This window comes from Leguminivora glycinivorella, chromosome 1 (assembly GCF_023078275.1).
Source record: "Leguminivora glycinivorella isolate SPB_JAAS2020 chromosome 1, LegGlyc_1.1, whole genome shotgun sequence".
Classification (NCBI taxonomy): Eukaryota; Metazoa; Arthropoda; class Insecta; order Lepidoptera; family Tortricidae; genus Leguminivora; species Leguminivora glycinivorella.
The window spans coordinates 14,482,434-14,495,538 of NC_062971.1; the positions used below are offsets into that span (position 1 = coordinate 14,482,434).

The 13,105-nt window shown below is 36.3% G+C and overlaps 2 protein-coding genes across 2 annotated transcripts; one reads left to right on the forward strand and one right to left on the reverse strand.

Moving 5' to 3' along the window:
* Window positions 1–1,551: 1,551 nt before the first annotated feature.
* LOC125232625 (dynein regulatory complex subunit 4) lies at window positions 1,552–5,855 on the reverse strand. Its single transcript, XM_048138373.1, has 7 exons — window positions 5,817–5,855; window positions 5,414–5,447; window positions 4,638–5,330; window positions 4,367–4,554; window positions 3,111–3,341; window positions 2,388–2,530; window positions 1,552–1,732 (listed from the first exon to the last, which is right to left on the reverse strand). The coding sequence occupies exons 1-7, from the start codon at window positions 5,817–5,819 to the stop codon at window positions 1,648–1,650; spliced, it is 1,377 nt and encodes a 458-aa protein (XP_047994330.1). The 5' UTR covers window positions 5,820–5,855; the 3' UTR covers window positions 1,552–1,647.
* A 2,121-nt stretch (window positions 5,856–7,976) lies between these two features.
* On the forward strand, window positions 7,977–11,576 carry LOC125238195. Its single transcript, XM_048145817.1, has 6 exons — window positions 7,977–8,111; window positions 9,340–9,444; window positions 9,666–9,758; window positions 9,843–9,944; window positions 10,889–10,998; window positions 11,382–11,576. Exons 1-6 carry the CDS (start codon window positions 7,977–7,979, stop codon window positions 11,482–11,484), a joined length of 648 nt encoding a protein of 215 aa, XP_048001774.1. The 3' UTR covers window positions 11,485–11,576.
* The last annotated feature ends 1,529 nt before the right edge of the window (window positions 11,577–13,105 follow it).

Here is a 13,105-nt window from a genome sequence, read left to right on the forward strand (position 1 = left end):
GCGTTTCATGCAACTTATCATTTAACTTTCTCGTCCGATTGACTTGATACTTCTTAATACATCGTTACTTAAATATTAACTTATTACATACATACCTATGTGGATTATTCTTGAGAAGTCGTTGATTTCACTTCAATACTTAATTAAAGTGGCGACGAAAAGTCATCATCAAGCATCTTCGTCTGGCCATTGTGATGCTGATGTAATGAAGGAGATTTTAGCACAGAATATAAGAATATAATTATGTACTTATAATTTAATAGTAATGACGGTGTGATAATTTGAGGTTACACTGAAATATTTTGACCCAAAATGTACTCATAGAAGGAAAATTATGGCCTAGGAAATTTTTGTAGTAGGTACTTATAGCAGTTTTTTTTATCTACAATATTCTACATACAGATATAGATGATTGGTTATGCTGAAGATAATATTTTTTCACCACACCAACTAGGCTTTCTTTGCTATTCGGAAACAGATAGCAAAATTGCATTTTATCCACAAGGGGGCAAAGTAATTTCATACAAATTTTAACTCGATGTCTTAATCTGGCTGCTAGATTTTACCTATAAATGATGATTTTGAATCATAAATATTGAATAAATTGATGGATTTCATATATTTTGATGTTTTATAGTCAGTATTTTGTTCGTGTTGGTGTGGTGAAAAATTTTGTGTTTCACTCGGTGGCAAAGTTTGTTTAACCTTCGTGCCTTGATACCCTCGCAACGCTCAAGATTCCACTTTTTGAATCTTTGAACCACTCGCTACGCTCGCGGTTCAATATTGGAATCTTTCGCTTGCTCGGATATCAATATTGGCACGTGCGGTTAAACAACTACGTTGCCCCCTTGTAAAACAAATAACTATTATAGATGATTGATAATAGTTATTAGGAAACTACAACGCAAAAAATGCGTTTATCAGTGGTTCCAGTAGTTCTACAGGTGGTAAATCATCTGTATTACTAGATTCACATACTTTTATCAATTTTAAAGCAGTTAATTTGACTTTATTCAAGGTCAAATTACTTTACCCACAAGTGGATAAAATGCGTTTTTACCCGCTGGTATTAAAGGACAAAACACGTGTTTCCGAGCTAGTGAGGGGAAAAAATAGTTATTGCGACTATGTATCTAAATGTTTCTTATTACCGATGAGTGTTTTGTGCAGGCCGGATCTAAAATATCTTGATCGGCTAGTATTTTCGAGACCAGAAACACGAGGTTTTAAAGATATTATTTCGAAGAAAATCGGGTCCTATGCATGAACAACCAGCCACAGCCACGGGTACCTTTAGGTATTTTTAAATACTATCATAATGTATCTTTCGAATAGGTACAGAACTACAGAGTATATTTATATAATATATGGGGCAGTATCGGCAGGGTAAGCAACCATGAACGAATTAAAAGTAGAAAGGAGACAGGACAGACTTTATGAAAACAATTTAGACAAGGTAGCATAATTTTTAATCGAGTGTAGGTTTCAAACCAAAGACAGTTTTTTATCTATCTTCGATTGTTTGGAGACATCCTCTCATAAAAAAAAAAAAACACTCGGTCTGTATTATGTACCTAAATATCCATCCGTGAAAGTCAAGTAGGTAGGTAAGTATATGTCAAAAATGTCACGAAACTGTACCTATTAAATTTGATCTTTGGTGACCAAGCCGGCAGGTCCTTGTCCTATTACTGGAGATAATCCTGCCACAGCCACAGCTTTTAGCGGTCTGAAACAATTTAACGTATATCAAATCATCATAAATAGTCAATAGATGTAGGTTGGTACCTATTCGTTCAGCGTTCTTCTAAAAAGCAACATATATTATTATGTTACAGAGGAAAAACCGCATTTGATGCAGATTGTAAAACACAGCATACATGTTATATTATTTTTGGTACAAAGCTCATTTTAGTCATTATTAACTTTAAAGCTAATTATTAGCTAATGTTGATTCCGGCCATTATCAGTCCATAAATACCATCATTGGCCGCGCCAGATTTCACTTATTAAAACTGTCAAAACGCCATCTAGTTAGATACGTTGTAACTAACAACGGAATTAATTACAGCGCCATCTAGTAAAAACTGTATGGACTAAATCAACAGCTCAAAAGGTACCTTATCTCTTTACTCGCAAAGTTACCACGAACTTTTAATAGTTCCAGGAAAAAATATTAGATGGCGTTATTATAAAATATGGTTTCTGACGCCGAGAAAGTTCTCATGAACTTGCACAGATAGCGCTATACTCAATCTAGTTTTATTCCTGTGAGCTAGTTCGCACCATGATTTGTAGATGGCGTCTAATTCAAAACTTCATTTGGCTGTTTTGTTGTTCATTACAATAAAATAACGTTTTAATAAATCGTAAATAATTCTTACTTGAAACCGAGTTCTTCAGCTGGTACTCCAAGTTTGGCCAATTTAGCTTCATACGCTGCCAGAAGGTCATCGTGAGCTTTCCGTAAACGCGCTGCTTCGTAGCGAAGGTCTTCAACTTGTGTGTCTTTAAATTTCAGAAGTTCCTGGGAACAATTCGTCATGAATGAATATTATACAAAAATATATAAATTGAAATTTAGCTTTTACCAAGCCCTAGTTTTCCCAAAAAATAATGCATTATAAATAATCTACAATAGCTTAGATGAATCATGTAAGACGGGTCGACCACCCTAGCCGGTGCTTTAATACAAACGTAGACCTCATTTTCCTGCTTAATATATATATTTTTGTCTTAAATGTTAATACCTACTTAAGTATGTTATTCACTCTTGATGATTAATTAAAAAAAAAAACAAAAAAGATCATTACCCATATTACTATGATTGATAATGTATGTTACGTTGATATTTTACATCTCCTAGTTTATTGTAAATTCAAAGAGGAAAATGGGGACTCCACTTTTATGGAAAAGCGGCCACAGTATATCATCCATCATAATAGGCATAGGAAAACCATGTGTGCGCCTATAATTTGATACTTACCTAATGCTTATTAGAGAATAAGAATAAATAAATTCAGAGGGAGGAGAAATAGAGTGACGAAAGCATTTCCCGTGTAAACTTAAATAAATAATAATTTAGGAACTTAAATGATTAAACTCACATGCAACTCCTGCGGCGCTTTGTCCCGTCCATACATATCCTTCAGCTTAGATTCCAGCAGAGCAGTCTTCATGGACGCCTTCTGTTGCACCTCCAGGACGGCTCTGGAGAACCTCGCCTTGAGCTCGTCGCGCTCCGCGAGCACGCGGTCGAAACGCACTTGGATCACCTCGTACTCCCATTTCAGGACTTCGTATTGCTTCTCGAGAATTGCTAGCTGCTTTGTTTTGGCCTGAATGATATTTAAAAGTAAGTAGTTCATGCATTAGAATACAGCGGCAGGCAGTTTGGCCATAAATTTTTCGACAAATGCGAACCACCGAGGTACAAGGTATACACTACAGCATGGTTCTAGAATTATTTTTTCACTTCGCCAGGGATTGAAGTGGTAATATTTCGGAAGATACTAATAATTTCCTTACAGGTGATGATACTGATGATGATATAAGAAGCAGTATGTGTCAAAAGCCGCAAAATAATTACTATCTAGGGCATTTAACACTTGAATCCTTACTAAGCTCCAGAAAGGTACACTATTGCTTACAGAAACCGTTCCTTCGTTCAGGAATTTCAGGATTCAATGTCCTCGCCAGAAATACGAGTAGCTACCTTGTGACTTGTGACTCAATCTATTAGTACTAGTGGGTATTTAGTTATATTTCATCACACTCACAGTAAATGTGCAAATGCGTGTAGGCGCAGAGGGAGTTATAAAAAATTGATCTCCCTAGGCAGTTATGAAATTTCTAGTACGTACCGTAACTTAACTTATTATTTTTTTATAAATTGAAATAGATATCATACACGAAAGAAAAAACGACAAGAAAATATTTTGATATTTCCCTAGTTATTAGTTTTTTACTTACATATTTTTATACTTTTACATATTTTTATTGTTTTGCCCGTGTGGTGACGGGTTAAGAATTTCACCACCCCCTTTCTTCCCGTGGGTGTCGTAGAAGGCGACTGTGGGATATGGGTTATAATGTGGCGTAGGCGAGAGGCTGGCAACCTGTCACTGCAATGTTACAGTTTTGTTTTCTTTCAACCCCTTATTTGCCAAGAGTGGCACTGAAACCTGAGTAGTTTCATGTGCTCTGCCTACCCCTTCATGGGACACAGGCGTGATTGTATGTATGTATGTATATTTTTATACTGCAAGTGTGATGAAAAACATTGTGTGTAACTCGGGTAGTAAGAATCGTGTGCAATATTGAGGAGGTTGGTAGGCTAACTACCTAGTGAAACAAAACTTACAGCAAGAGCCGCCTTGTCCCTATCGTAATTAGACATCTGCCGCTTGAGCTCCTTATTATCAATAATGGCGGCTTCCAGAGGCTCCCTAAGGCCTTTGGCTTCGGCCACGGAGTCGCGTGAAATCTTCTCTGCCCGCTCTTTTACCTTCTGCATATCCTCCATTTGCTGCTTCAAACTGCTTATCAAACCTATGAAGTTATTAAAATGTTTAGGGACCATTTATTTTTCCTGTAACTAGTGTAAGTGACATTCGAACAAAAACAAAACTGACCTAAATTATTCAATGTGATGTCGTTATAGTAATTTTTCAGATCCGAAAACGCTCTCTCGTGATGAGCAATTAATTCTGACAATTGCTTATTTTTTCTTTCTTCTACTTCCGCTATCTCTGTTCTATGTTTAATCGTTAACTCCATTTTAGTTTCTTGAAGCTTTTTATCCGCTTTATCCTCAATCTGACGCGCTTTTTCTTCAAAATATGCTCTTGCTTTAGAGAGCTCTTCAGCATGCATCAATTTAGCTCTTCGCAACTCATCTTGGGCGGCTAATTGTTTTTCTTTTATTTCCTTTCGTAAGGCTCTTTTGTCATTTAGGAGTTCCATCTCTTGTTCGCCATGCTCTTCTTTGGCAGCTTTAAGAGCCACCAAATTTTCAGCTCTTAATGCAGCTGCGGCGGCTTGTTGTTCATATTTCAAATGTTTTATTTTCTGTTTCTCTGTTTCTAAGAGTGCCTCATTCTCTTCTTGCGTCTCTTCTGTTACTCTTTCTCTATTTCTCAATTCAGCTTTTGCCTCATCTAGTTGCTGCCTTGTGATTTCCCAGAATGTACGAATTTTATCTCTTTCCAATTGGAAGAGGTTTCTTTCTTCTCTCTCTTTATCCAATTCATCCTTTACTCTAAGAATGAATTGTTCGAGTTTTTCTCGAGTCATCTCGGACGTGTCCACGCCATCGATGATGATGACTGAAACATTTGATAAATATCAATCTCATTTAATTTTATAGTTGTAGTAATAAACGGTATCATTAATAAACAATAAGTCATACCTGGTGCCTTTTTGGGTTTTCCTCCTTTAGGTGGCTAAAAAATAAAACATTACGAAATATTTTTTATAGAAGTAATTTGCTAATAACATGTAAAAAAATCCATTATCAAAGCATGACTATGTCACTGTTATAATAACCTTTCCAATGTATGCCTTATCTTATCATTATTTTCTCATAAACAGAACTTCAACTACGTTATTGCTATATTGCTTAGGATATCAATGTCACTTATCAATAACTTATTTGAATGTTTTGTATAAATTGGACACAAATATCGTAGACATGTTGTTAAATCATCAAATATCTCTGCATTGAACATCCATTTTCAATATATTTACTTACGTTTATTATAGCAGTACCATTTTATTGATATTTATTAGAATCAAATCAATATTTAACTTACCATTTTGAACTAGTAATGCCACAAGCAATATTAGCAATTTAAATAATTATTTACAAAAAAGCATTCACATGCAAGTCACACTACGTTGTCAAGTAAAACAATACGCGTCGCCATGGTTACTTCAAAAACGGTAACTATGAAGGTATGAAAGGAACTTAGGCAGGGGGAGTATCATGAAGGCTTTATTGCGTTGTAGCACTAGGTCGTAGGTAGCCGATAGCACGGGTTTCCCGGAGTGTAGTGAAAAGCTTGCTAGAGGCAAAATGACATCTTGTGATAGCCCAAATGGGTTTTTCATCACACCCGCACTTTAAATGTGCTATTGTATGCAGGCGGAGCGTGAGTTATAGAAAAATCGTTCTCCCAAGGGAATAATGAAATTTCTTGTACCGTACTTAACTTTTTTACATCTATTTACATATTTTTTACATTGCGAGTGTGATGAAAAACATTGTGTGTAACTCGGGGAGTATGAATATTACTAACTCGAGTCTTTAAATCGCTCCGGCAAGCCGTCGCGTCAACTTACTCTCATTAGTAATATTCAACTTCCTCCCCTTGTTGCACAATGTACTATTATGTTTTAGTTAAATTTTTTTTTTTTGTAGTATGGTATTTTTTTCAAAAAAATCCTGTAGCAGTTGCGTTACAGGTCTTCTGTATCAGCTTTAAGAGGCATATGTCAACATATGGATCTCTAATTTCCATGGCGACTGTTCTGGGACATTTACCAGAAAGTAGATTTCTACATAATTATAGGTATCATGCATAGGTATCGTAATAACAAAATAAACTTTTTAACAAAAAATAAAACCGCCTTCAAAAATAAGCGCGTTACAAAACACGGAGAAACTAAAAAGCCAAAAATAATAAACCTTTCAATTCAGATTTCTTATCGTATTGCAATAAGCTAAACATCCAAATTATAAACAAATCAATTATTTTTGTAGTCGGTACCAGACCTGTTCGTCGCCTTGCTATTGCCTGTTTGCCCCACCCAACCATACACAGGCTGGTACCGACTCCAAAAATAATTGATTTGTTTATAATTTGGATGTTTAGCTTATTGCAATACGATAAGAAATCTGAATTGAAAGGTTTATTATTTTTGGCTTTTTAGTTTCTCCGTGTTTTGTAACGCGCTTATTTTTGAAGGCGGTTTTATTTTTTGTTAAAAAGTTTATTTATTTGTTGATTTTTAGTGGTTCCTAGTGATATTATATGTATCAGTCCGAATACATATACAGTAGTGAAAGAATTATCCTTAAACTCCTAACCATTGAGGAGTTGACCTTCCATCATCAGCTCAGCCACATAAAATTATTACCATCAGACGTAAATACTGGTGTACCTTTGAAAAATAGACTAAAAACATTACATGTGCCTATAACATTTGAAGAGTTCCCTCGATTTCTCCAGGATTCCATCATCAGACCCTGACTTGGTGCCAATGGGACCATCTCGGGGTTATACCGGTTCGATCAAAAAAAAAATTTTGAAAATCGGTCCACGATTCTCGGAGATATCGAGTAACATACATACAAAAAAATAATAAAAAAAAAAAACATTCAGTCGAATTGAGAACCTCCTCCTTTTTTGAAGTCGGTTAAAAAGGGGAAAAGGCCTTATTTCTGCGTACCCATTTAATAATATTTAAGTTAAAGACTCCTTGTTATTATTGTATTATTTTGTATTTTTTGATTAGTAATCTTATCCCCTTTCTTCCCGTGGGTGTCGTAGAAGACGACTGTGGGATGTGGGTTAAATTTGGGTTAAATTGTGGCGTAGGCGAGAGGCTGGCAACCTGTCACTGCAATGTCACAATTTGGATTTCTTGCAACCCCTTTTTTGCCAAAAGTGGCACTGAAACTTAGTAGTTTATGTGCTCTGCCTACCCCATTTTGTGATACAGGCTTGATTATATATACGTAATTATTACACTTACTAATTTACTCTTTGGTTAGTGAACTCAACTCAACAATCAACCTCAATGCAAAACGCAGTTCTCTTTGGTATCTTCCAAGAAGTAAACAAATGACAAGATTGACAATTAGAATCAAAGATCAAAATTCAGTCACGCGTACATGAAAATTATCAGTCCTTATGAAAAATTTCTGTGAGATATGTAATCGTATCGTAATCCCATCCGGAAGCCCCGAGATGTGGAATCAGGCTCTAAGCATTGTCGTGGGGGGCATCTTGTGCGGCAGTCTTTTAGCCTTCGACTTCCTTCTGGGCAATGGCTTCATGGACCTGCTGCACGCGATGTTTTGTAAATGTTTCTGTTTTGTGAAGGTAGGGTTTTTTAATTACAATCTTATTCGTGATGGAATAGAACCCGGGTCTTCAGTTTACGGCCGCCGGCTGGGGTGGTGTAGAGGTGAGCACCTTAATAACTGGGTAAGCTGAAGAGAAGACCTGGGTTCAATTTCCGCCAACAGTTGACTTAGCCGCTTGTTCTTTGGTGTATGGTATCTATTTTAGTTTTTAATTAACCTATTGTATGTATAGTAGTGTGATTACCTAAATAATAAATCAAAATGCATATGTAAATAGTTGTCTGGAATTATTTTGCACTCTGGTGGATAAAATGCAACTTTTGAGAGTTTTTACCATTTGGTGTGTAAAAATACTTTACCTTAAACGTTATACGGGACACGTAATTTAGCAGAACATCTTCATATAATTGAAAGTAAATATGTATAGAAAATATGACTCCTTTTTTATTATAAACTATCCAGTGATTGACCTTAGTCGCACCTGATGGAAAGTGACGACAAGGCCGAGGTTGTAGCTCACTAGTTCAGTAATAGCCTATTCATTCTTGACTTGAATACATCCAGATTGTATTCGCCCGGAAATACAGATGAGGGGAGCATGTTCCATTCCTTAGTAGTTCGCATTAGGAAAGAAGAGGCAAACCTCTTCGTGGGAATGAAAGGCAGGTCGACAACGTAGGGGTGAAACAGCTCCCCGCGCCTGGTTGTCCGGTGATGGAACGGGGAAGGAGGAACCGGGTCATGCAGTTCCTGTGCACACTCTCCAGAATGTATCCGGTAGAAGACGGACAAGGACGCAACTCGACGGCGATGCTCGAGGCTATGTAATCCTGCCTTGCCTGCCGGAACGTCGCCAATGAGTCTTCGAGCTCGACGTTCTATTGAGTCCAAGGCTGCCAACTGGTATTTGGCAGAGCCGTTCCACAAGTGGCAGCAGTATTCCATACACGACCGAACTTGCAACTTGTATAAGAAGAGAAGTTGCTCCGACGAGAAATACCTCCTCACTTTAAATAGGATGCCAAGTTTTTTAGCTGTAGTTTTAGCCTTGGACTCAATAGCAGAACCGAAGTTCAGGTAAGAGTTGAGTGTTAGCCCGAGTCGCTCTAGGCGGTCCGTTACTGACACATTCCGGAAAGTAGAAGCCAAGGTGAACTGACTCCGTTTGGCGGAGAAGAGACACGCCTGCGTTTTTGAGGCATTGAATATCCTTCATATAATAGATAAACATTTATTTTTTACAGAAAACTATAAAAGACACGCTTAAGTCTTCGGAGGAGGTGGAAACACACAATTTTAGTGCCGCCATGTTGATTGTGGAAATTATAGCTATGATTTGTACCATGATGGTAAGATTTCTTAGAGTTACGCAATTGTGCGTTTGTTTGCATTTATCTTTATTTTCACGCAATATAAGGACTAAGGACAATCATTGACGACTTGAAGAAAATGCCCAATGAAGCTATCTAACTATAGTCACTACACAAAAGACGTTAATGTAGTGCTGAATTTAGTGTAAAACCTAGGAAACACAATGCTGAAACAAAATGTAGCTTAAGTCTTCTTTCAGTTGCTGAACAGATACAAGAAATACGGCATTGAACCATCAATCAAAGGCACTGAAGAGTCCAATGTGTCTGCGGCGACGAAAAAACGTAGATTGGTAAATACCTCTCGGGGCACGATTTTTTTATTATGCTTTACAGTAAAGTGGACGTATTAATAAAATTCGTTTTTTTTTATTAAGGCGAGTCGGTCGATTGAGTACGGCCTTCGAGAGATAAAGAACCCACAACTGATAAAGCCTCTAAACCTGGAGGTGCCTGTAATGCAAATGGCTATAATAGACGTAAGTTTAAAAACTTAATACTAAACTTTACGTAATAGTACATTACTGCCCTCGCCGGAAATAAGTTGTTGCCAGCTAAGAGTCCTTTTCACGGCAAGGCATGTATAGTGTTTTTCTCAAACATGGTATGAATTAAATAGAAAGGCTCGTGAAAAAAAAAGTTTAAGCTACATTTCTCCTAACCGGGTCGTCAAAGGCTCTTAATATAGTTTTTTATTGCTAAATACCTAGATGTCACGTCACAGATATCTGTGACTGGAATACAATATAGTATGAGATTCTTTTACAATGTCTGAAACTGAAACTGTCTAGTTGCACCTTAATACTACGTCAAAAAAATCCTCTCTTTTCGTACCTACCTCGCCAATAATGTACTAAATAGCCCCAACCCCAAACTAATATTCCTTATTCCGGTAACAAACCCAAGACCAAACCCTGGCCCTGGCCCTGTAACAAAAGCATAAAAATAAACTGTGGGCTCCTTGCACTGACCAACATTTCGTCAGCGACTTTAAAAACATATTTTTTTTATTGATACAAAACAAATACTAGTTTCAATGTACACCATTATTGTTGTTGTCATGGACGTTGTCTGTCACGCTTTAGACAACAATTCGCAATACAATAGGTACCTCTTAGTAAAAACTTTTATAGGTGATACACATCAAAATACAAGTATGTATGTAGTATGTTTAAAAGTCGCTGAACTAATTTGGTCAGTATTAGGAGTATAGGCTAAATTTTTTTGCTTTTGTTACAGGGTCCACCCGGTATAGAAAATAACCATGACTTAGGAAGAAATATTTGAATAAACAAATTGCATCACACAAAGAAATTCCCTTACCGCGACTCGAAGCCAGGATCATCAGCTTCACATGCAGAGGCTCCTTTAGCCTTTATTATTTAATAAATGGCATAACTCATGTTATGGTGATACTTTTTAGACCATCGGAACTACCCGCAGTCAGCCTGAGAGGGGAGATGCAGGCGACATTTACAACATCACTGACTCTGCTATTCTATCCGTCACCTCTTTGCTGGATTCGGATTTCAAGTGAGTAAACGAACACATTTTTTAGCTGCTATTGGTTATATGGTTAGGTTAACCATTAGGCAAGTCGTGCGGCAAATAGCCAATTTATGAATGGTTATATGCCAATGTCTATGTGCTTCGACCGATCGAGGCTGTAAGTGTAAGTTCTGCCGAGGGTAACGCGGGCGCTAATGCGGTCGAGTCGGCATCGGCACCTCTGTATCATTGGCTCTTCGCCGAGTGAAGAACAATTTCCAACGCTCAGTCCTCGCAACGATGCTCGCTCTGTGTAGACCCGCCTAATGACATTTTTTAATTAACTGAACCTCAGGCACAGTTAAAAAATGTCAATATAAGTTCCTTTATTTCAAAAACTGACATATTTAGACAAGATACTATTTTAGGTTGCAAGAATCATTGTGTGAAGATAATATGGTTATGGGAGACGGTAACGTAGTTCAATTTAACAACAACAGATACCTCTTGGGAGTCATCGAGGAAGAATAGTACCTAACCGTATTTTGTGCAATTAAGGTAAGTAGTTAACTAAAAGATAACTGATCAAGTGTTTAGTGAACGTTCTTGTGAAAATTTAAATGTAGGGTATAATACTCATAATAATAAACTGTGTAATTATTTTCGTAAAGTCAAGAGATTTTTACCCTGGATGTCGCAATTTGAATTTGTTTTTCGTACAAAACCTTTGTAAGTAAACTATTTTTCGTACAACTATTGTATTCTTTACTTACTACGCCTAAAATTGTAGGGTTCTGTTGCATACATTATTTTTTTGAAATTTTTATGATGTATATTTTTCAAAATACAGAACTTTAAAAAATTCAAGTATCTTTTTTAACGGGGTATTCTACGCTAAAGTCAAGTATCTACCCTATTTCTATCTTGAAATCGAGTATCTTGCGAAAGATACTTGCAATTCATATTAGATGGCTAAGTTACTTGACTTCAGCATAGAAATATTGATATTTATTGATAAGTTACTTGACTTCAGAGTAGAACTATTGATATGGATTGCGAAGTTACTTGACTTCGGCGTCTATAATTTTGTTATGATGTCAAAAGCTTGAAATTACTTATACATGTATTAATTTGGGTTTCAGGTAGAAATTGTCTTAGTATTAAAACAACCAGATGTTAACAGTAAAAGCACGAGGAAATTGTCATATTTAATATGTAACTTCTATTATACAAAATACATATAATAAATAATACATATATCGAACATACATAATTATTGCAGGTTGGTTAGTTGATCAATAGGCTACTTGCCTCCTAGTCAAATCAGCTTCTTTTTAAGAACTGTTTAAACGAATTTGAACGACTTGCTGATATGGAATTTTGACGTCTAATGAAATTGAATTGAGTGACGTCACGGTCAACTCAGTTACTTTATATATTTCTACCTGACTTATTAAGTAGAAATTGGATTTAAAAATAACTGCTGTCCATGTTTTTCTCATAATTATCTGATGCTTTATTTCGTGCATGGTATAAAATATTTTATTTTAACTACAGTCAAATTCCCTATTACTTAAGGAAGACTATGATTTTCATTACTTTTTCCTGTCTTCGAGTATTTAGGCACCCTACCTACTGTACTTAATTAATATTGTACGTTCCACGGAAAATCGCTTTCGAGGTTTTTTTTGTTATTTAAATAGTCTCCTGTAACGTAAGTAATTGATTAAGTTTAGTGAGTATTTTTGAACTCTTTGTGACAGAAAAACCTCTTAAACCTATAATCTTAAGACAACTTGCATTCAAACACAACCAGAGCTTCTTTTCCGTGGATTACTCCAATATTGCATTTAAATTAAAACCTAATTTACGCAAGCATGACGTACACTACATTAAAGGCATCTATCTAAAATGTATACATTGTATACATATACAGTCAAGTGTAAAAATATGTGTGCGTACAACTTATCAAAAATATGTCCCATAGCACTTTATGTCGGCGGAATAAGGTCTCGGTACATATTTTTGAGCGGATAAAATCGATACGTATTTTTGCACTTGACTGTACTAGCGGTCCGCCCCGGCTGCACACGGGGCTATCATAAAAATGGTTATAGTAATTTATCCTTAAAAGATAGACATATGCTATTAC